This window comes from Danio aesculapii, chromosome 9 (assembly GCF_903798145.1).
Source record: "Danio aesculapii chromosome 9, fDanAes4.1, whole genome shotgun sequence".
In the NCBI taxonomy this organism is placed as follows: Eukaryota; Metazoa; Chordata; class Actinopteri; order Cypriniformes; family Danionidae; genus Danio; species Danio aesculapii.
In genome coordinates, this window is record NC_079443.1 from 54,334,189 (window position 1) to 54,359,776 (window position 25,588).

Genomic DNA, 25,588 nt, shown 5'->3' on the forward strand with positions numbered 1-25,588 from the left:
CGAGTGTTGCTGTCTATGTTGTTACAACTGTAATATTTAATAATTTGTGAATATTCAAGATTTGTAAAGTCATACAGCTCTGGATAACTTGAAACAGCGAGCACTAGTCTCCTCACATCTTCAGTGTTTCCTCTAGGAGTTTTTCCAGCTGTGGTGGCAGACCTTTTACACTAATCTAACTACCTATGGCGTTATTTCAATGACAAATGGAGAAGTGTCGTGAGTGCAGCATTACTAGTCGAGATCGTATTTATGTGCAATACTCTTTGCTTGCGCGCCGATTTCCTCTGCTTGTGCACAAAACCTCTTGCACACCGCCTCAAATATACGCAGCTCAAGCGCAGATCTTCTTGTGCGCTCTCAAATAAACACTGCTGATGTGCAATTTAGCGTGTTTATGTAGTGAGTATGTCTCAAACATTTATTAGACTTGCTAGGAATATTTCTGAATGTCTCCAATAGACCTACAGAGCGGCATTAATGCGTCCTGAAGTAAAGTGAAACGGCTATAAACTCCAGCAAGAGAGTGATTATATGCAGAGCCATAGACTTTTCTCTATAAATAAAGGATAATTATGGAAACTGTGTTCATCTTAACTGAAAGCTACGTTGTTTGCTAGCTCACACATCACGCACCTGTCAGTCAGTCAGCACGTAACCTCAAAGGGTTAAACAAATAACGCACAGCACCACTGCGGTTACAGAAAAGTTTGCGCTGTTATAATTCACTTACCTTTTAATACGTTTTGGTGCGATTATAATCAGCTATTAAAAACAACAACAACAACAATGACTGGATGTTTTGAATGGGTAATGTAGCCATGGTGGGATGCATTTTGGTGTGGCGCCCCGCCATTGAAGAATGAATGTAGCAGAAACCATGTTCTTTAATAGTTCTCTGTAGTAGTCTGGACAACACAAACTTCTGCTCTGGGATGAGCCGTGTGCAAAACACTTGCGGCCGTTAGTAAACCATTCAAAAGATGCCCCTCTTAACGCAAAAGTGCGTTCAATCTGCCACTGCAGCCAAACTAAAAATATATAAAATAATATTTTTAACTGTTTAACTGATACCATTAATCGGTTACAAACGCACCCTTTCGGTTAACGGTTAATCGATTATTTTGAGCATCCCTAGTCAGATTACATGACCATAAATGTATAATCTAACAGATATTACTACTGACTACTCGTTTTGTCTTGTAATTTGCAATCAGTTGATTCTGTCATCTGCATATCTAGTGTTTTTGTTTTTATTGACAAATATCAAACAGTTCAAATAAGGGTCAGCACAACAGTAATCTAAAAGTAATCCAAAAACAGTCAGATTACATTATATGGATAGATAGATAGATAGATAGATAGATAGATAGATAGATAGATAGATAGATAGATAGATAGATAGATAGATAGATAGATAGATAGATAGATAGATAGATAGATAGGATGGACAGATGAACGGATGGACGGATAGATTGGATGGATGGACGGATGGATGGACGGATGAACGGACTGGATTAGATAGGTAGGATGGATGATGGATTGATGAACAGATAGATGGATGGATGATGGATGGACAGACAGGTATATTGGATATAGTGTAATCTATCATTAAATTACTAACTACAAATTTTACCATGCAATTTGCATTGAATTGAGTCTGACATCTGCATTTCTACTGTTTTGAAAAAATATTTCTATCTGTCAAAATAGTACAGGATTACCCTGCTTCAGTATATGTGATATTAAATAAGGGTTTGCACAAAAGTAATCTAACAGTAATCTAAAAGCAGTCAGATTTCATTACCATAAATGTATACCGATTATATTATTGACTACAAATTTTCTGCTGTATTTTGTAATCAGCAACAGATTACAGTTTGTAAGTAATCCACGCCGCTCTGCTGGGAATCATGGGAACCCCCCGCCTCTTTTCACTGAGCTCAAACCAGCCTGACTTTTGTGGCTTTTCAATGAAGAGCTTTTCCGGGTCACTTGTTTCTCCAGCGCTTCGCTTTGGGTGGTGTTTTCAGAATCCAGCATGTTTGTTTGGTGGAAATTAATGAAATGTGCTGATTTATGATGTTCTCTGGTCCTCCAAAACGAGAGAGTCAGGATTATTTTAGCCTATTACATATATTTTTCTTTTATTCTTTCATTTTCGGCTTAGTCCCTTTATTAATCTGGGGTCGCCACAGTGGAATGAACCCACACGAACACAGGGAGAACATGCAAACTCCATACAGAAAAGTCAACTGATCCAGCCGAGGCTCGAACCAGCAACCTTCTTGCAGTGAGGCGAACGTGCTACTCACTGCGCCACCATGCATCCCGTTTTTTTCTGTAAATTTTTTTAAATAGGGCGGTATTCTGTGTTAGCTGTGGCTAAATGTTTACCTGCTGCTGAATGATCTAAGGGAAGGCCGTTTTCTTTTGTTACGTTTCTCCTGTTTAATGGACAGTCAAGGAGGGTGGGATTGTCTGTTTCATTTACAGAACTTGGTTTAGGTAAGAAATCCAATATTAGCTAGCGCACCTTGTTTTGTTTGTTGTTTTGGCCATTTGTTCCCTTGTTTTGATATTGGAAAATAAATCTGTTACCCCTTTTCGACAACTTGGCCTGTGTGTGTGCTTGGGGAGCAGGATCGGGGACTCCAGGTGACCGCTTTTAATAGACGGTCATCCTTATCGTTATGTGCGTAGTGTGGTGTATCCGCTACGTAAACAAGTGAAATCGGTTAATCGTTGCATCCTTGGATCACTCCAAGGTGTTTGGTTATTGTCAGATAAACGCAGGGCTAAAGTAGTTCCGGCAGGTTTAGAGCACATTACAGCTTTATATCACTCCGCTGAATGATTAGAGTTATTTCACAGCTACAACAGTCAGAAATCACACACCTGACTAATACACACTCAAATACAACATTTCAGCAGTGGATTTGGCTCTGATCATCATAGTAGAAGCAGAATAATGCCCCCCGGGAGGGGAGATATTAGAGATTAATGCACAGCTGAAGTGTATTTATTTCCATGATGTAATAAACATGAAATCTCAGCATCCTTTCTTCAGCGTCACGTGATTATTCAGAGATGAGGATTTGATGATCACGAGATATATCTGTGTGTGTGTGTGTGTGTGTGTGTGTGTGTGAGTCTGTTTTATGTGCTGTGGCAAATGCTGTGTGTATGTGTGCATGTGTGTGGTCTGCTGTGTGTGATTGTGTGTGTGGTGTGTTTGTGAGTGAGTGTCTGTGGTGTTTGTGTGGTCTGTTGTTAGTCTCTCTGCGGTGTGTGGGTGTTTGCAAGTGTGTGTGTCAGGCGTGTGTGCAGTCTTTCTGGTGTGTGTGTGTGTGTGTGTGTGTGTTTGTGTCTGTGGGTGTGTTTTGAGTGAGTGTGTCAGGCGTGTGTGCAGCCTTTCTAGTGTGTGCGTGTGTGTGTGTGTGTGTTTGTGTGTGTGTGTCCGGTCAGCTCTCAGCAGGACAGGGGCTGATGGGATGCTCCTGTGGAGTTTGATGGGCTTCTGTCTGTTCTGCTGCTCTCGTTACTCTTCATGGGTGGCAGAACAGTGGTGTTAAACACACACACACACACACACACACGCGCACGCTTCAGACTTATTCTGTAGCTCTAAAGAGGAAATCCAGCTTTACCTTCAATGAAATGTTTTTCTTTGTAGATGCTCTTGCCTGTGTGATTGTCTTCATTAAACCTGGACTTTAAATGATTTCGGGTTTCAGAAATGTTACTGGGAAACACAAATACACTCTCATGTACACACACACACACACACACATATACACTACGGCCAATTTAGTTCATCAATTCCCCTATAGCGCATGTGTTTGGACTGTGGGGGAAACCGGAGCACCCGGAGGAAACCCACACCAACACGGGGAGAACATGCAAACTCCACACAGAAACGCCACCTGACCCAGCCGGTACTCAAACCAGCGACCTTCTTGCTGTAAGGCCACAGTGCTAACCACTGAGTCACCATCCCCTATAACCCTAATGAACATGGTAAATATTATTGTGAATATGAATAACATGCAAATGATTAACATGAATATGATAAATATGCAAATGATGAATGTGATGAATATGCACACCTGCAGGATGTTCAGTCTCTGCTGTTGTTCTGTCAGTGTGTTTTAAAGCCTGCGCTTAACTCCAGTACCAATAGCTGTATTTAATTCATTATAACCCCTTTTGTTAATAACCACCTATTTAAATAACTATATCATCAAATATATTATTATAATTATGTTAAAATATATTGTTACCATGGAAAAAAATTACTTCTACCGTGAAATAGTATGTTGGTCCACCACATTACCCTAATCAATATGCTGAGTATTATTATGGATATAATTAACATGCAATTGATTAATATGATGAATATGCAAACGATGAACACCTGCAGGATGTTCAGTCTCTGCTGTTGTTCTGTCAGTGTGTTTTAAAGCCTGTCCTTAACTCCAGTACCAATAGCTGTAATTCATTTATTATAACTCTTTTTGTTAATAACCACCTATTTAATCAACTATATCATCAAATATATTGTTACCATGAAAAAAAATTACTCATACATGAAATAGTATGTTGGTCCATCACATTACCCTAATGAATATGCTGAATATTATTATGGATATGATTAACATGCAATTGATTAACATGAATATGATGAATATGCAAATGATGAATATGAATATGACAAATATTCACACCTACAGGACGTTCAGTGTCTCGCTCCGTGTTCTATCAGTGTGTTTTAAAGCCTGTGCTTGAATCCAGTACCAATAGCTGTAATTAATTAATTATAACCCTTTTTGTTAATAACCACCTATTTAAATAACTATATCATCAAATATATTGTTATAATAATGTTAAAATATATTGTTACCATGAAAAAAAATTACTGTACCTAATTAGTATGATGGTGGATATGATTAACATGCCAATGATTAATATAAATATGATGAAAATGAATATAATGAATATGCACACCTGTCAGTATTCTGTCAGTGTGTTTTAAAGCCTGTGCTTAAATCCAGTACCAATATCTGTAATTCATTTATTATAACCCCTTTTTGTTAATAGCCTCCTATATAATCAACTATATCATCAGATATATTGTTGTAATAATGTACCATGAACTAAAATTACTCATGCTGTAAAATAGTATGTTGCTCCACCACCTAACCCTAACATATATGCTGAATATGATTAACATGCAAAAGATGAATATGATGAATATGCAAATGATGGTCAAGAATATGTTGAATATGCAAATGATGGTCATCAATATGTTGAATATGCAAATGATGGTCATCAATATGTTGAATATGCAAATGATGGTCATCAATATGTTGAATATGCAAATGATGGTCATCAATATGTTGAATATGCACACCTGCAGGTTGTTGAGTGTCTGCTCTTGTTCTGCCAGTGTGTTTTAAAGCCTGTGCTTGACTCCAGTCTCACGCTTCATTAAGTGCAGTTTTTTCCACACTCGTCTCCCTGTAGTGTGTATTAGCTCAGCTGTCGCCTGTGTCCCATTTGTTTTTCCACATTTTTCCTCTCTGATCTTGTTGTGACGTGTGAAGTGAGTGAGTTTGTTGTGAATGAATGCCTGAGATCTGTTTCTGTTTAGTCGAGCAGAACCAGACCAGCAGAAACACACTTGGCAACACCATAAACACACACACAACACCACGCTACAGTCAACACACACTCCAGTCAACGTAGACATGCTGAACTTGGGCGTTACTAGACTTGATTTAATTTCTTTATTGTCAAATCCTTTTAAATGTGGAACAGCAATAGAAAATCAGCCAATGGGAATGGAGTAGGTGTTTAATATGTAAATGAGCTCTGCGTGATTTGACTGGGGGGTGGGGCTTACTTTATATTTATTTTAATTGTGATGATCAAATATTCAGCTCAGTAAACTTTATCGGCTCTACCCACATGGGTTCAAAAACTCTTTAGACAGAGGCTCACACACAACAGCAGAACATGTATACACTTACACAATTATTTCAAGATCCTATTTAAAGGATATTTAAAGGATATATAAAGCCATTAGGGGCAACACGTTGGCTCAGTGGTCGCTGGTTCAAGTCCCAGCTGGGTCAGTGGTCATTGCATGTTCTCCTCGTGTTGGCGTGGGTTTACTCTGGGTGCTCCGGTTTCCCCCACAGCCCAAACACATAGGGGAATATAGGGGAATTGATGAACTAAACTGGCCATAGTTTATGTGTGTGTGTGTGTGTGTGTGTGTGAGAATGAGAGTGTATGGGTGTTTCCCAGTACTGGGTTGCGGCTGGAAGGGCATCCGCTGCATAAAACAAATGCTGGAATAGTTGGTGGTTCATTCCGCTGTGGCGACCCCTGATGAATAAAGGGACTAAGCCGAAGGAAAATGAGTGAATAAAGCCATTAATGTTGTTATTGCATTGCTCATTGCTCCTGTGGTTAAGACTTATTTAATCTGCATATAAAACATTAGAAATTAGGTGTGTGTTTAAAATGTATTTAATAGTTATGTGTAAGGATATCTTAAATAAATAAAAGTTTTTAAACAAAATAAAAATGTCATATGTCTTAATAAATTGTGCAGGTATCTAAATAAATAAAAACATCTGTGGCTAAATAAAAAAATTCAATCACTCTTAAAAAAAGGCCCCACTTTGGCCTTGACTACTATGTACTTACATCAAAATATAAATATACTGTACATACTTTGTTCATAATGTATTGAAGAACACTTGTGGTGCTCTTGAGGTGAGGATACAGGTAGGTTTAGGGACAGGATTGGTGATATGGGCAAGTTTAAGGGTGGGTTAAGGGTGTTCAGTGTAGTTATAAGGGTAATTACAAAAGTTAATTACTGATGTAAATACATGCAGGTATTTATCAAGCATTGATAGGTATTGATCAAGCATAAGTACAATGTAAAAACATGTATTTACACAATAACTACATGCTAACAAATTATTAATTTCAGTGTAACTAAATTAGTTAAGGCCAGTTAATATAAAGTGGGACCAAAAATAAATTTGATGAAAAAATTTAAATGATTAATTATAAAATTAAATGTATAGAACTTTATATCTTTGATCATTTTTTTGGCAATATCTCTCAGCCATAATCAAAATAAGTGAGATTATTTTGACCACAGAAATTTTGAAGTACAACAGTAAAACTGAGGGATGCTAGGTGGTTGCTAAGGTGTTGTGAGTTGTTGTTAGTGGTTGTATAATACTGATATTTATTTGTCTCATCTTTTTCCTTTCAAAACGTTAAACTACTCTGGAATGATAATTTTATAATTGGTTTTCAGTTTTTAATATATTAATGGCAGTTCACTGGTGAAAATGTGTGGATATTCTGTAGTGTGGTCGTGCAAAATAACCGTATATATTGTATGGACAAAATAAAAACTCTTATCATTTCATTTTTCCATTTTGAGCAGTAGATATAACAGCATGGTGAAAAAAGTTGTGCGTTTAGGTTTTGCATTTCATTAAGCAACATTTTATGTTGGGCCTGCAATAATTCATAAATTAAAAAGTCTTTTATATGTAATTAATACATTCTTAAAACAAATTTGCCCAGAAGTTGTATATAAACTGAGAAAAATAATGATATAAGAATGAAGACAATGAAGACATATTTAAGAATTTAAGAATACTTTAAAATGTCAAAAAGAAATTCTGATTGAAACTGATAAAAAAAAAAATATATATATATATATATATATATAAATACATACATACATACATTTGAAGTCAGAATTATTAACACTCCTGTTAAATTTAAATTCTTTAATATTTTCAGAGCAGATTTTTCAACCCATTTCTAATCATTAATAACTCATCTCTAATAACTGATTTATTTTCTCTTTGCCATGATGACAGTAAATAATATTAGACTAGATATTCTTCAAGATACTAGTATTCACTTTAAAGTGACATTTAAAGGCTTAACTAGGTTAATTAGGTAAAGTTAGGGTAATTAGGCAAGTCATTGTATAACAGTGGTTTGTCCAAAACTAATATTGCTGAAGGGGGCTAATAATATTGACCTTAAAATGGGTTTAAAACAATTAAAAACTGCTTTTATTCTAGCCGAAATAAAACAAATAAGACTTTCTCCAGAGGAAAAAATATTAGAGGAAATACTGTGAAAATTTCCTTAATCTGTTCAACATCATTTGGGAAATATTTGAGAAAGAAAACAAAATTCACAGTTGTAACCATGGGAAGTGACACTGACAACAGAGATGCGGATTCACATGCAGGTTTAATAGCAAGGTCAGGTAAGCAGTGGTCAATGCAAGGGCAAACAGATGTATACAGGCAATCTATAAACATAGTCAAAGTAACAGGCAAGAGGTCAGATGGCTGGCAGCAGGCAGGGATAAACAGATGACAAGGCGAGGGTAAAAACACGGAAAAACAAGACAAAGTACACGCGTTGTAATGTCACTAAGTGTAAACAAGACTCGGCAACTGGAGTGAGTGTATGTGCTGCTTAAATAGTGTGTGTAATCAGTCCTTGACAATCCTCTGGTGGTGTGTGTGCAATCAGTCAGGATGAGGAACATGTGTGTGAGCGGAGTGCATGTATGGAGATGTAGTCCATAATATATGGGATTTGTAGTCCGTAAGTTATTGTGCATGTTTTCCAGCAATCTATAGAGTAAAGATTGCTGGTGATTGTGACAACAGTAGGGCGAATCATTTTTACTTCACCTCTATATCATAATCAGGATTTAACATGACTTGTATTGTGAAATTAGATATTTGTTATATCCCTCAGCCCTATTCTGTAGTCCTTAAACTATTAAAGATGCTAATAATCTATTGTTGGTAAACTGACTGACCTGTCCTGCCATGTAGAGTCCTAACAAAGTTTAATTGTGGGATCAGTTTGAAGCCAAACAGCATTACTTTATCACGAGCACATGGGAATGTCTGATTTGAGTTTGGACATGCGCTTCGTCCTCACACTCCATTTAACAGCAAATAAATGTTTGGCTGCCAATGGCACAATAATGACAGCGCTGCTAATGAGCTAATTAATATCCCATAAACGGGTCAGCTCACTTACTCAGCACTTCTCACAGCATCTCTCTGTTTTTATGCGTGTTAAAGACGACGGCGAGTCTGGATGATGGATTTGTGCCGCATTTTAACCAACTGTTATTGTCTTTAATGCTGCATTGTTGTGCTATGAGCCATGAGCCGGTTTACAGTCTAAACATTAAACAAATAATGTAAATGTCATTTTTAGATATGTTTAACATCTAAGTTATGACTTTGTTTTGCAGTTTGGAGTTTTTAAAGATAAAAATGTAGATGTTAGAGGTGTTTAACTCTGAATTTTAGGACGTTAAACTCAGATTTGTGAGACGTAACTCAGAAATGTGAGATTAAAAGTCAGAATTGAGAGCTGAAATTCAGAAAAATAAAGTTGGGTCACAATTGTGAGACATATTATTGTTATTGTTATTGTAAACATAAACTCAGTATTGCAAAGTGTCAAACATTAGTATTGCGAGACGTAAAAGTCAGAATTGCGAGTTATAAATTACAATTGCGAGATGTAAACTCAAAAAATAAATTCTAAATTGCTAAATGTTAAACTTTACATTGTGAGACAAACTTAGAATTGCAAGACATCAGAATTTTGAGACGTAAACTCAAAACAGCAAGTTGTAAACCTGAAAATGTGAGACATAAACTCAGAAATGTGACGTGCAAACAATTGCGAGATGTTAAAGTAAGAATCGTGCAACAGAAACTCAAAAATCCAAGTCATAAAATTGAAAATGTGAGACGTAAACTAAAAACTGCAAGTCGTAAACTTGAAAATGTGAGACGTAAACTCAGAAATGCAGGTTATACACTTGAATATGTGAAACAAACTCAGAAATGTGACGTACAAAAAATTGCGAGATGTTAAAGTCAGAATTGTGCAACAGAAACTCAAAAATTCATAAACTTCAAAAAGTCGAAAACTTGAAAATGTAAGACGTAAACTCAAAAATGCAAGTCGTAAACTTGAAAATGTGAGACAAACTCAGAGAAACAAGTCGTAAACTTAAAAAAATGTGAGACGTAAACTCAGAAATGCAAGTTATAAACTTGAAAATTTGAGACAAACTCAGAAATGTGACGTGCAAGCAATTGCGAGATGTGAAAGTAAAAATCGTGCAACAGAAACTCAAAACTGCAAGTCGTAAACTTGAAAATGTGAGTCATAAACTCAGAAATGCAGGTTATACACTTGAAGATGTGAGACTCAGAAACGTGTCATGTAATTAATTGCGAGATGTGAAAGTCAGAATTGTGCAACAGAAACTCAAAAAGTCAGAAACTTGAAAATGTAAGACGTAAACTCAAAAATGCTAGTCGTAAACTTGAAAATGTAGAGCTTGAAATGTTGAAACAAACTCAGAAATGTGTCATGTGAACAATTACGAGATGTTAAAGTCAGAATTTCGAGATGTGAACTCAACTGCAAGTAGTTAACTTGAAAATGTGAGACGTAAACTCAGAAATGTGACGTGCAAGCAATTGTGAGATGTTAAAGTAAGAATCGTGCAACAGAAACTCAAAAATCTAAGTCATAAAATTTAAAATGTGAGACGTAAACTCAAAACTGCAAGTCGTAAACTTGAAAATGTGTCGTGTGAACAATTGCGAGATGTTAAATTAAGAGTTGTGCAAAAATTCATAAACTTTAAAAAGTCAGAAACTTGAAAATGTTTGACGTAAACTCAAAAATGCACGTAGTAATCTTGACGTAAACTCAGAAATGTGATGTGCAAACAATTGTTGGACATAAAGTCAAAAATGCTGAAGTCACTATTATTGTTTTGCTTGTATTTGGACTGAGCAGTCAGTAGCCGCAGCTGTATGCAGAGCAGCAGGTTGGTGTTTCTGGTTTCTGGCTCTGCTGCTGTGGTTTGGGACAGACCCAGCAGTGCTTCAGCGCATTTGCTCGTTTTTCCTCTTTCTCTCTGCATTTGTTGGAGTGCGATTGAGGAATGATTCTCAGCCCAATGCACTGATGGATGGATCTGGTTTCTGATTCTGCTGTCATCATTTACTCACACTAATGCTTTCCTCTGTTACACACAGCACATGATCAGGCTGTATTTATGAGGAGCAGAGCATAATCATGAATGGCTGATTTTAGCTTCGCTTCAGGCCTTCATCAGCCCGTCTGGGTTTGTTTTGGGCTTAGTAACCAGACTTATTTGTAACGGTTCAAGTTAGGGATGCTCCAGTCAGGATTTTTGCAGCCGATACCGAGTACTGATTCCTTGTCATGGTGATCAGCCGATACCGAGTACCAATTGTAATGCTACAAGCTCTATAATGCATTAAGCACATTTTCCCTCTAAGTATGAACCTTAAGAGAAGATCTTGCCTTACCTAAGAGAATAAATGAAGGATGCTGCATATAATCCCTTAAACACGTCTCTTATAACCAGAGCTTAATTTGTTAGTCGCGAGGTCTCTGAACAGATTGGGGTAACAGATCCAGCATGCTACCCGAGGATGTAGAGGTGTCGTGCACGAAAGTGGAGAGGGGGGATATAGCGGGGTGTTGGATAGCGGAGGGGTGTCGCGGCCGTAAGTTAAAGAGCCCATATTATACATGAAATAGGGTCATATTTAGGTTGTAAGGGTCTCCAACAACAGTCTAATATGCATGCAAGGTCAAAAAACACTGTCATGGTCTTATAATCTGCATTTATTTTAACCTAATTATCCCAGCGACTCCCATATGAATCGTTCAGTGATTCATTTGTTCCCAAACCCCTCCTCAGCGCGAAGCTAATCTGCGCTGATTGGACCTATGACAGCCTGCTGCGATTGGTCGACACGGACAAGGCTTCAGCGCGAGACAGAGTGCTAATCAACAATATAAAAGTAGTCACAGTGCACACACGCTTTATAGTGGATTTTGGCTGCCAGTGGGTGAATGTAAACACAGACGATGGACTAGAAAATACTGACGACTAACTATTTTATTGAGCAAAAACTCCAAGAACTGGCGAGGAGATCTCCTAGCCTGTCACAGTCTACCTGCTCTTTTCACACACACACACACACACACACACATACACATGCACATGCACACACACACACACAGGGCCGGCGCGTCCATAGAGGAGCGGCTGAATAGAGAGGGCGCGGCGCTCAGTTATATCCGCGAAAACCTCCCTGGGTGCAATTTAGACACCTCACCTCGAACCTGAGCTGAAATATTTTGAAACTTAATCGTTGCATGCGTGTAGCAACAGCTGACGATCCGTAATCAAAGCGGCACGCGTCGCGTTTTCAACGTGGCTTTACACGCGATTTGAGAATATAAAGAGTTAACCTGATACAGTACACGCGGTTACAAGTAACAAAAAGCAACTAAATACAGAATTTGCAAGCTAGAGAAAACGAGGCAACAGTTTTAATCGCACGTACTTACACTGGTGAAATGGGGGTAGAAACTGATCCATGATGCACTGATCCATGTTCTGACAATCTATACTGATCCTTCCTTTAACAAACTGATGAAGTCTTCTTTGAAAGCATATAATTTTCAGAAGCACTCGATCTGCTCAAGGCTGGGCTATAATGCTGATGTTTCATCTTTGATTAGACTGTCAATATCCATCTTCACAGCGTGACTTCATTCGACCGGTGTCTGTGTGTGTCTCTGTGTGTGTGTGTGTGTGTGTGTGTGTGTGACTTTTTTTCTGTTAGTGGGCGGGGCCGCAGGTTTCAAATCTCCCGGGTTTGCGCGCCCAACTACTTGTGTTTTGTAGCAGCGTCATCGCGAAACACCTAATGACTCGTTATCAAGACGACTCGTTTGAAGCACTATGAGTCGACTCTTTTATAGATGAATCAATAGTTTTAAACACTGTACACTTACAGATTTAAGCCTTAGCTGGATATTTCACTTCACTTAGAGCTGTGTTACACACTACATGGAAGGGCATTTTCAAAAACCCATAATATGGGCTCTTTAAGAGCCGGGGCGGGGGGTTAATTGTCACGGACGAAAGTGAAGAGAGTTGGGGAGTCTCAGAACAAAGTGAAAGTGAACAGCAGACGGGTGAGGAGGGGGATCGGTAAAAGGAGGTGCCGGATCAGATTTCAGAGGTGCCGGATCCGGAGTGTTCCAGCACAAATTAAGCCCTGCTTATAACCATTTAGATGTGAATGAGTGATGGCCAGAAGCAGCTTTACAGAAAATAGTTCATTCATTTCACTTCAGTGTAGTCCCCTTATTTTTCAGGGGGTCGCTACAGCAGAATGAACCGCCACAGACAATAATATAACACAGATATAAACATTGGTAAGAAAAATGACAAACAATGCAATTTGGACACATTGCGAATGATGAATGAAGAATTTAATTCAGACAAGATCTGAAACGGATCTAAAACACTAGGGATTAAGCCAAAGGAAGGTTGTATAACTCTAATTTTTATCCATGATCTTACTGTATCTCAGATTTCACTCCCCGGGGCATCTGACATCATGTCACACATAGCACATGCGTTAGGGCTTCCTCTACTGTAATACACCTAAAACACGGATTGCTGTAAAACTCGTCGATGGCAGGGAGTCGTTTTCTCTCGTTAACTGCAGGGAAAAAATTATTTTTTTTTTATAATTATTTTTTTGGGTTTTTCTCCTATATTAGACAGGACAGTAGAGAGTGTTGACAGGAACGTGCGGGGAGCAGAGAGAGGGGAAGGATCGGCATAGGACCACGAGGTGGAATCGAACTCGGGTCGCCGCGAGCACTGGAGTGCATGTGTCGACGCACTAACCACTACACCACTGGCGCCGACAAATGAAATTATTTATTGATTTGACGCACATCATAAAACCAGCCATACATGTAAAGCACAAATAATGTCCTTCAGCTCGGTCACATCCAGCGTCACCCTTGAACCAATCTCATCTCCACCTGTCTGTTCTATTGCTCCGTCTGCTCCAACTTCCTTTTGCAGTCTGAAGAAGCGCAAACGCACAAACAAAATGTCCAATACGCATCACAGGATGTCTATATCTCATCTTTGCTATGACTTCACATGTAAATTACTCACGCTTCACCCACGTCTGCTTACTGCACAAGCTGAAAACTCCCCCGCCCCCCCACATCCATGTAATGTAATGTAATGATTGTGAGGGCGCAGATGAGACACTCAAACGCATGCAACGTCTATAAGTCATGTAAAACAAACTGAAATAAATACAATTTGATTGTATGGTTTAGAATGGGATGTTTTTAAGATTATTAAAAATGTTTGCAATTTTTATTTTATTTATTTATTTTTTTCATTTAATTAAGAATTTTGCTGAATCGCAAAAAATTTGTGACTGTTTATTGATTTTGCGTTGGATTCAGCGATCAGGGAATCGTGAAAAACTAGAGGCTCTGTATAAACTACTGTTTATAGCAATGAGTGTATTACAAGTAGTTCTATTATTAAATATAAGAGAGATATCTAATATAGAGATTTTCACTGCTCTAATTATTTAACCCCAGAAATGCAGGGCTTAGACCATCACTGCTCCTCTCGCGATCTGTTCTCTTGCTCATTCACTCTCGTCGCCGTGATTTCTGGGTATTTTAAATCATTTTTGGGGATCACGGAGCCGGTATGAATATGCGGGAGACTCATGGAGCTTCCAGGAGAGGTCATGAGATTTGATGAGACACTAGATAGGGGGGATCGCTCAGCTCAAGTCACATCAGCTCAGATCACTGGATATACAATGGTTGCAACAAAGAAAGCATCACTCACGCGAGTCGCACTAATAGACTGTATAAACAGGTCGCACCGCATCTGTATATATTTTAGCTGCTGTGACACGAGCGCATCTATCGCCCACACCCCCACACATCATTTAACTCCTCACATGTTGTGGCTGCTGTAGCCTATGTATAATATACTTATAATATATTGGATGATTTAAGTTCTTCAATTTTATAAATGTAAAATTGTATTAATAAGGTGGCGACGCAGTGGCGCAGTAGGTAGTGCTGTCGCCTCACAGCAAGAAGGTCGCTGGTTCCTGCCTTGACTGGGTCAGTTGGCGTTTCTGTGTGGAGTTTGCATGTTCTCCCTGCATTCACGTGGGTTTCCTCCGGGTGCTCCGGTTTCCCCAACAGTCCAAAGACATGCGGTACAGGTGAATTGGTTTGGCTAAATTCTCCGTAGTGTACGAGTGTGAGTGAGTGTGTATGGATGTTTCCCAGAGATGGGTTGCGGCTGGAAGGGCATCCACTGGGTAAAACATGTGCTGGATAAGTTAGCGGTTCATTTCGCTGTGGCGACCCCGGATTAATAAAGGGACTAAGCTGAAATGAAAATGAATGAATGATATTAATAAGGTTTATGGTTATTAGTTTTATTATTAGTTTTATGTTTAATTGTTTAATTGTAATTTTGTAGTTCATTAAAATTTCATTCAAGTTTTATTTTCATCATTTAAATAATGTAAAAAAATTTTGTTATTTGTCAGTGTAATGTTTGATTGTTTTCCATATTTTAATTTAAGTTGAATTAAAATGGTTTGTTTTAATTGCCTTTAATTGAAAATTATTTAATTGTGCAGCTGTATACATGGTCAATTACAATATAGTGTTTTACTATCATTATTTAAAAATTATTGGTTTAATTGAATGTTTTTTATCATTTAATTACTATTAAATGGTTCATTTTAATCAGTTTTATTTCAAAATATTTATTTTTGCTTTTAAAATTAGCAATTAATGTTTTATTTGGATTGTTTCCATTTAAAAAATTACTTGTTAAATTTATATTTTATTAATCTAATTCATAATTAGTAGTAATTGCTTTATTTGTTTTTATTTAAAAATGTTTTTTCATTATTTAATTTAGTAATATTCAATGATCTGTTCGTTCATTCATTCATTTCTTTTTTGGCTTAGTCCCTTTATTAATCAGGGGTCACCACAGCGGAATGAACCGCCAACAAATCCAGCATATGTTTTACTCAGCGGTTGCCCTTCCAGCTGCAACCCATCACTGGGAAACACATATACACTCCTGCACACACTCACAAACAGTATGGCAAGTTTAGTTAATCAATTCCCCTATAGTGCACGTGTTTGGACTGTGGGGGAAACCGGAGCACCAGGAGGAAACCCACGCCAACACGGGGAGAACATGCAAACTCCACACAGGAATGCCAACTCACCCAGCCAGGACTCAAACCAACAATCTTCTTGCTGTTAGGTGACAGTGCTAACCACTGTGCCACTGTGACGCCTGTACATGAAGATGTTACGTGTAAATTGCTGCAAATGTAACCTGTGAATGGTTTGTGGTTCAGGCTGTTCTTCATCATGTAGATCTGACGCTCTTCTTCTCCTCTTTTTTGTGTTTCCTCCTCAGTGTCTGGAACCGTGCCGAGCCTCATGGGACCTGAAAGAGAACCAGTGTCAGGATCTGTGTGAGGTGTGTGTGTGTGTGTGCAAATATTATCTACATCCAAAACCGCTCACTTGATTACTTGTTTACTAACCCCTCTGTCTGTATACTGGATGAGTGCACTATACAGTTTAAGTCAAAATATTTCGCCCTCCTGTGAATTTTTTTTCTTTTCCAAATATTTCCCAAATGATGTTTAACAGAGCAGGGAGTTTAATGTTAAATCAATTATGTTAAATAATACCTGTGTTCATATGGAGAGAGTCTAGAAACCTGCAGATACCCTGAATGCAGCTCATTGTTAAATCTGTGCTGTGTTTTCAGACTCAGTTCCCGAAGAAGCACTACGAGTGTCTGACGAGCTGTGAGTTCCTTCGGTCGGTGCAGACGCTGAAGCAGGGCGAGTGTCCCGCAGAGGAGAAGGCCAGCGGGTTCGAAGCTGCCTGCGTACAGAGCTGTGACTCCGACAGTGACTGCACGAGTCTAAAGAAGTGCTGCTCCAATGGCTGCGGACACACCTGCCAGATGCCCAAGAACATTTATAAAGGTACACCCTCTTCAGAACTGCACTTGAAACACTGCGTTCACCCCATAAAGACGTTAAATCTGAATTGTGATGCATAAAAGTTTGAATTGCAAAATGTGAAGTCAGAATTACGAGATGTAAAAACAGAATTACGAGATGTAAAGTCAAAAAAGTAAAATGTAAAAGTCTGAATTGTGAGGTGTAAAGTCCGAATTGTGAGGCGTAAAGTTAGAATTGTGAGACGTTAAAGTCAGAATTGTGAGACGTTAAAGTCAGAATTGTGAGACGTTAAAGTCAGAATTGTGAGACGTTAAAGTCAGAATTGTGAGATGTTAAAGTCCGAATTGTGAGACGTTAAAGTCCGAATTGTGAGACGTAAAGTTAGAATTGTGAGACGTTAAAGTCAGAATTGTGAGACGTTAAAGTCAGAATTGTGAGACGTTAAAGTCAGAATTGTGAGACGTTAAAGTCAAAATTGTGAGACGTTAAAGTCAGAATTGTGAGACGTTAAAGTCAGAATTGTGAGACGTTAAAGTCAGAATTGTGAGACGTTAAAGTCAGAATTGTGAGACGTTAAAGTCAGAATTGTGAGATGTTAAAGTCAGAATTGTGAAACGTAAAGTCAGAATTGTGAGACGTTAAAGTCAGAATTGTGAGACGTAAAGTCAGAATTGTGAGATGTAAAGTCAGAATTGTGAGACATTAAAGTCAGAATTGTGAGACGTTAAAGTCAGAATTGTGAGACGTAAAGTCAGAATTGTGAGATGTAAAGTCAGAATTGTGAGACGTTAAAGTCAGAATTGTGAGACGTTAAAGTCAGAATTGTGAGACGTTAAAGTCAGAATTGTGAAACGTAAAGTCAGAATTGTGAGACGTTAAAGTCAGAATTGTGAAACGTAAAGTCAGAATTGTGAGACGTAAAGTCAGAATTGTGAGACGTAAAGTCAGAATTGTGAAACGTAAAGTTAGAATTGTGAGACGTAAAGTCAGAATTGTGAGACGTTAAAGTCAGAATTGTGAGACGTAAAGTCAAAATTGTGAAACGTAAAGTCAGAATTGTGAGACGTTAAAGTCAGAATTGTGAGACGTTAAAGTCAGAATTGTGAGACGTTAAAGTCAGAATTGTGAGACGTTAAAGTCAGAATTGTGAGACGTTAAAGTCAGAATTGTGAGATGTTAAAGTCAGAATTGTGAAACGTAAAGTCAGAATTGTGAGACGTTAAAGTCAGAATTGTGAGACGTAAAGTCAGAATTGTGAGATGTAAAGTCAGAATTGTGAGACATTAAAGTCAGAATTGTGAGACGTTAAAGTCAGAATTGTGAGACGTAAAGTCAGAATTGTGAGATGTAAAGTCAGAATTGTGAGACGTTAAAGTCAGAATTGTGAGACGTTAAAGTCAGAATTGTGAGACGTTAAAGTCAGAATTGTGAAACGTAAAGTCAGAATTGTGAGACGTTAAAGTCAGAATTGTGAAACGTAAAGTCAGAATTGTGAGACGTAAAGTCAGAATTGTGAGACGTAAAGTCAGAATTGTGAAACGTAAAGTTAGAATTGTGAGACGTAAAGTCAGAATTGTGAGACGTTAAAGTCAGAATTGTGAGACGTAAAGTCAAAATTGTGAAACGTAAAGTCAGAATTGTGAGACGTTAAAGTCAGAATTGTGAAACGTAAAGTCAGAATTGTGAGACGTAAAGTCAGAATTGTGAGACGTAAAGTCAGAATTGTGAGACGTAAAGTCAGAATTGTGAAACGTAAAGTCAGAATTGTGAAACGTAAAGTCAGAATTGTGAGACGTAAAGTCAGAATTGTGAGACGTTAAAGTCAGAATTGTGAGACGTTAAAGTCAGAATTGTGAAACGTAAAGTCAGAATTGTGAGACGTTAAAGTCAGAATTGTGAGACGTTAAAGTCAGAATTGTGAGACGTTAAAGTCAGAATTGTGAAACGTAAAGTCAGAATTGTGAAACGTAAAGTCAAAATTGTGAGACGTTAAAGTCAGAATTGTGAAACGTAAAGTCAGAATTGTGAGATGTTAAAGTCAGAATTGTGAGACGTAAAGTCAAAATTGTGAGACGTTAAAGTCAGAATTGTGAGACGTTAAAGTCAGAATTGTGAGACGTTAAAGTCAGAATTGTGAGACGTTAAAGTCAGAATTGTGAAACGTAAAGTCAGAATTGTGAGACGTTAAAGTCAGAATTGAGAAACGTAAAGTCAGAATTGTGAGACGTTAAAGTCAGAATTGTGAGACGTAAAGTCAGAATTTTGAAACGTAAAGTCAGAATTGTGAAACGTAAAGTCAGAATTGTGAAACGTAAAGTCAGAATTGTGAGACGTAAAGTCAGAATTTTGAAACGTAAAGTCAAAATTGTGAAACGTAAAGTCAGAATTGTGAAACGTAAAGTCAGAATTGTGAGACGTAAAGTCAGAATTGTGAAACGTAAAGTCAGAATTGTGAGACGTTAAAGTCAGAATTGTGAGACGTTAAAGTCAGAATTGTGAGACGTTAAAGTCAGAATTGTGAGACGTTAAAGTCAGAATTGTGAAACGTAAAGTCAGAATTGTGAGACGTTAAAGTCAGAATTGTGAAACGTAAAGTCAGAATTGTGAGACATAAAGTCAGAATTGTGAGACGTAAAGACAGAATTGTGAGACGTTAAAGTCAGAATTGTGAGACGTTAAAGCCAGAATTGTGAGACGTTAAAGTCAGAATTGTGAGACGTTAAAGTCAGAATTGTGAGACGTTAAAGTCAGAATTGTGAGACGTTAAAGTCAGAATTGTGAGACGTTAAAGTCAGAATTGTGAAACGTAAAGTCAGAATTGTGAGACGTTAAAGTCAGAATTGTGAAACGTAAAGTCAGAATTGTGAGACGTAAAGTCAGAATTGTGAGACGTAAAGACAGAATTGTGAGACGTAAAGTCAGAATTGTGAAACGTAAAGTCAGAATTGTGAGACGTAAAGTCAGAATTGTGAAAAGTAAAGTCAGAATTGTGAAACGTAAAGTCAGAATTGTGAGACGTTAAGTCAGAATTGTGAGACGTAAAGTCAGAATTGTGAAACGTAAAGTCAGAATTGTGAAACGTTAAAGTCAGAATTGTGAGACGTAAAGTCAGAATTGTGAGACGTTAAAGTCAGAATTGTGAGACGTTAAAGTCAGAATTGTGAAACGTAAAGTCAGAATTGTGAAACGTTAAAGTCAGAATTGTGAGACGTAAAGTCAGAATTGTGAGACGTTAAAGTCAGAATTGTGAGACGTTAAAGTCAGAATTGTGAAACGTAAAGTTAGAATTGTGAAACGTAAAGTCAGAATTGTGAGACGTTAAAGTCAGAATTGTGAGACGTAAAGTCAGAATTGTGAAACGTAAAGTCAGAATTGTGAAACGTAAAGTCAGAATTGTGAAATGTAAAGTCAGAATTGTGAAACGTAAAGTCAGAATTGTGAGACGTAAAGTCAGAATTGTGAGACGTAAAGTCAGAATTGTGAAACGTAAAGTCAGAATTGTGAAACGTAAAGTCAGAATTGTGAGGCGTAAAATCAGAATTGTGAAACGTAAAGTCAGAATTGTGAGACGTAAAGTCAGAATTGTGAGACGTAAAGTCAGAATTGTGAAACGTAAAGTCAGAATTGTGAAACGTAAAGTCAGAATTGTGAGACGTAAAGTCAGAATTGTGAGACGTAAAGTCAGAATTGTGAAACGTAAAGTCAGAATTGTGAAACGTAAAGTCAGAATTGTGAGGCGTAAAATCAGAATTGTGTGACATAATCTCTGAATTATGAGACGCAATACTTAGAATTGCGAGCGACATAAAGTCAGAATTGTGAGACGTAAACTCAGTATTGTGAGAATGTACATGGACTGTAAAATAAAATAGTTTTTAATTTTGTTTACTCCCCAATATTTTTAGATAAATGTATGCATTTAATGTTATCTTTTTTGTATTTTTTTATTTGTATAATTTGACATTTTAAAAATATTTCTATCATTATTAAATAATATTTAGTGTTCCAACAATTTTTCATGGCTTAAAAAATATTTAAAAAATTACAATTATTACTAATTTAAGTACTAAAAACATTTTACTCTATTTAGATAGTCTTTATTAGATTGAATTGCGAGAAATAAATTCATAAAATTGTGAAGTAATTGGTGTCAAATGAGCCTAATTATATTTGTATGCTGGTGTTTTTGTAGTGCAGATTGAGTGTACTGTATGTGCACTCTATGACTCTTCAGTTCTGATGTGGTTCTGCTTGTCAGATTTGCTGGTTTCGCCTCATTTACACCAAGTCATAAAGGCTTTTATTGAAATCCAAACCCAATCAGCCAGAGTTTGCGATGATCTGCGTGTAATCGCTTCTCTCTGTGCAGCTGCTGGAAAACATTAACAGACCAGCCCATGGCTTTCAGATGCCTCGTCTCACATTTATAATCTTAATTCAACCAATTTTTACATTCAAACTATTATTAAAATCAGCACACGTCAGTGTAACTCAGCTTAACAACATCTGGAGGTCAGAAAGTCTATTTCTGGATCATGTACAGATGACAGTTTTCTTTCTCAAATATTTCCCAAAATGATGTTGAACAGATTCAGGAATTTTTCACAGTATTTCCTATAATATTTTTTCTTCTAGAGAAAGTCTTATTTGAGTTATTAAAACTATTATGTTTAGAAATGTGTTGAACAAATCTGCTCTCCGTTAAACAGAAATTGGGGGAAAATATACAGAAGGGTGAATAATTCTGACTTCAACTGTATTCAGTACAAAATTAACATGAATTATTCATACTAAAATGTTTACAGCAGCGTAAATAAAACAAAAATGTTTTATAATTGAACAGAAATATAGCTTGAACCATTAATGGTTGTGTTGAAAATTAAAAAAAATTCAATTTAGTAATATAAAAATAACTTTAATAAGAGTAAAACTGACAAAAAAAAAAACATTTATGAAGAGATTCTGTATTATATTTCAAAATATACATATTTTATTACAAAACTTTAGTAAATAAAGTGTTTAATAGGAAGCTTTAACGTAAAGAACTTAAAGAAGGTCGCAGTTGGCGTATCTGTGTGGAGTTTGCATGTTCTCCCTGTGTTGGCGTGAGTTTCCTCCGGGTACTCCGGTTTCTCCCACAGTCCAAACACATGCGCTATAGGGGAATTGGGTAAACAAAATACTCATTCATCTAATTAAATATGCACACGGCTGACAGCATCCTGACAATTAAATGAAGGATTAAACAGGACCTCTCACGCTTAATTATGTAGGTTCATCGGCATACGCCGTTACCTGCGAACTCCGTCCCACAGGCTTTACAGTGAATGGCTTTAGTCCTTTTCATAGCAAACTCTGGACACTGGAAGTCTTTTATCCACTCTTCGATAAGTGTAAACGGTGGATTAACATTCAGCACATGATCAGTAATCAGATGTGCCAGTATTTGTAGCTTTAGGTTGTTTCTAAAACTAAATCTGTCAGTGTTATTTTCACTCTCATCTTCAAAGATTTACATCTTCTTGGCTGTTGCTCCCTGTGATCTGAAGGCATCGACTGAGTGATTGACAGCTGATATTGACCAATTCATTCACGTTTAGTGCTACAGCAGTGGGCCAATCAGAAGAGCATGAAGGCGGGGCAAGCATTGTTGGCTTTGTTTATTGCAGCAAGTTGGCATGACAACTGTTTAAACTATTCCTGGGCTCTGTGTTTCGCACATCAGGTGCAAAGACGCATTCTGCATGAATGTTTCCTAAATCCGTGCACATTTTGCAGTGAAGAACAGTCACACAGCAACAGTTTTTTGCAGTTGCACAAAGGCTCCTAAATATATTTTAAAGTCGCATAGATAGAATTGCATATGAGACCAAAACAGTCAAAATTTCGAGCCCTGTTTTAGTAAACTCTAACATTTTCTGAAGTCTGTCTTCCCTGCTCTGCTGATTTATGGATGGTCATGTGGAAGAATTTATATTTTTATTATATGGATTGAGGCATGTAAGGTTTTTGAGCTGCGGCGGTTGTGAAATCCTGCATGTGTTTTCCTGCATCAGCGGCTCTTCATCACAGCTGTAACGAATCCACAGCAGAGCCTTTTCTTCAAAAGCTTTGTGCTTAATAAACCTCTGATTTATGGCATATGGAGTCATTTTAATGTCTGCGAGGGTTAAGTGGAAGTCGGAGGCGTACAGTACAGATTCAGCGTCAGCACACACATTTCTTTATTAATGTTTTATATCCCATACAGTTGAAGTCAAAATTATTCGTTCTCTTGTGAAATTTTTATTCTGTTTCAAATATTTCCCAAGTGACTTTTAATAGAGCAAGGAGATTTTCACAGTATTTTCTCTAATATTTTTTCTTCTGGAGAAAGTCTTATTTGTTTTATTTTGGCTAGAATAAAAGCAGTTTTTAATAGTTTTAAAGCCATTTTAAGGTCAATATTATTAACCCCTTTAAGCAATATTAGTTTTGGATTGTCTCCAGAACAAACCACTGTTATACAATGACTTGCCTAATAGGGCTGTGCAATTAATCACAATCGCAAAAACATTTCAGCACATGCGATTTCTAAACCGAATAAAGCTGCGATTTTATCTATTAATTTATTTAGATCTTCAGTGTTTCCTCTGGGATTTTTCCAGCTGTGGCGGCAGCCTTTTACACAGATCCATCAACTATCAATGGCGTTATTTCAATGACAAATATCCTGAGTGCCGTATTACAAGTCAAGATCAAGCTAATACAAGCATGCGGATCTCTGCTTGCGCGTCGTTTTCCTCTGTTCGTACACAACTTTTTGCACGCCCCTCAAATATACGCTGCTCAAGTGCAGATCTTCTTGTGCGCTCTCAAATAAACGCTGCTGAAGTGTGATTTATTGTGTTTATGTAACGAGTATGTCTCCAGCATTTATTAGATTTGCTAGGAATATTTATGAATGTCTCTAATAGACCTACAGAGCATCCTGAATGCATCCATAAGCCTCTATAAGTTGTTTATGTTTTTCTAAGATTATTTTTTGTTGTTGAGAAAATAAGTTACATGTATTATTTGTGAATTTATTTCTGTTATTTGGTTTGGGACTTTTATTTTGAAATCTCTGCGGGTGTATGAAATGGCTGACTGCCCGTGAGGTTATCACTATCAAGGCCCACAATCCTAACCAGCAGGTGGCGGTAATGCACCTAGAAGTTGTATGCCAACCGCCAATAAAACTCATGAGAAGAAGAAGAAGAGGTTATCACTTCCTGTTAGCAAGCGATCGGCAAATATGAATTGTTTGTATGTGCTTGTCAATGGATGTATTGACTTTAACATGGACTTCAACAAGTGATGTGATTCAAGGAGCATTCAGGACAATTTCTTTCATATAGCATGCAGCCAACGAGGTATTTTGCTTTATGTTTGTATTTTGTGTTTGAAGTTTCTAAAGTTTACGTATGTTTTGATTTGTATTTATTGTTTAGTTTTTACGGTGGATTTGGGGAAAAAGTCATCAAATAAACTAGTATCACGGGAACCACTTGTGCTAGCGTATACTTGAGGGAAATTACATTCACTTCTATGTTTATTATCTGTTTTTTGTCCTGTCTCTGTCATTCTGTTGCCCTGTAGACGCTCTGTCACCAAAACAAAAATTCCTCGTATGTGTGAACATACCTGGCAATAAACTCTGTCAGATTCTGATTAGAGCTAGTATCTGAATGATTCTCTAGCGTAATGTCTAAAGTGATGACAAAACAGCTGATTTTGCTCACATTGTAAGATTATCAGGCTGAACAGCATGAAATGCCATCAGTCTACAAACGTTTCCCAGTATTTCTCTGTCGCAATCGAGAGATCACAATGTTTAACTATTGCGTGTGTGTGCGCTGCGTACTCAGATGTCACCTGTCGTCATGTGTCCTTCAGGGTCTCCTCTGAAGCCGCGTAAGGATCTGCAGTTTGTGGAGCATCCGTCAGGTCAGCTGGAGCTGCGCTGGTCCTCACGCTTCAATGTGTCTGTGGAGCCGGTGCTGTACGTGCTGCAGAGACGCTGGAACTCTGGGATACACCCTACTGAAGACCACGCTACACACTGGAGAGACATCGCTCAGGTCTCACACACACACACACACACACACACACACACGCACGCACGCACACACACACACACAAGCTTACACACACTGCACTAACTCACTCACTTAATCACAGGCCTGCTGAATGCTTGATTCTGATTGGCTGATGATCATTCTATGGTTATTGTCAGATAAACACCAGATAAAGTAGTTCCGGCAGGTTTTGAGCCACATTACAGCGTCGCCTGAGCGAATATCTCAGATTCCAGTCAGATGTAGGTGACCTGTGACCCTTGACCTCTGCGTGACCTCTGACCCCTGCGCCCACAGGTGAGCGAGGAGCGTGTGGTGCTGAGTGACGTGCGTCCCAGCCGCTGGTATCAGTTCCGGGTAGCGGCGGTGAACGTTCACGGCACACGGGGGTTTACTTCACCCAGCAAACACTTCCGCTCTCACAGAGGTCAGTCCGAGCATTTACACCCTGTTTTACTCTGTTTATCC

The 25,588-nt window shown here is 37.8% G+C and overlaps 1 protein-coding gene across 1 annotated transcript in view; it reads left to right on the forward strand.

The window, feature by feature from the left end:
- The window catches only part of LOC130235421 (anosmin-1), a 106,157-nt gene that overhangs the window by 56,916 nt on the left and 23,653 nt on the right, over positions 1–25,588 (forward strand). The window contains exons 3-6 of the mRNA XM_056466004.1: positions 16,460–16,522; positions 16,820–17,042; positions 24,939–25,123; positions 25,418–25,547. Of these exons, the coding sequence (XP_056321979.1) occupies positions 16,460–16,522; positions 16,820–17,042; positions 24,939–25,123; positions 25,418–25,547 (601 nt within the window). The remainder of the gene's footprint in view (positions 1–16,459; positions 16,523–16,819; positions 17,043–24,938; positions 25,124–25,417; positions 25,548–25,588) is intronic.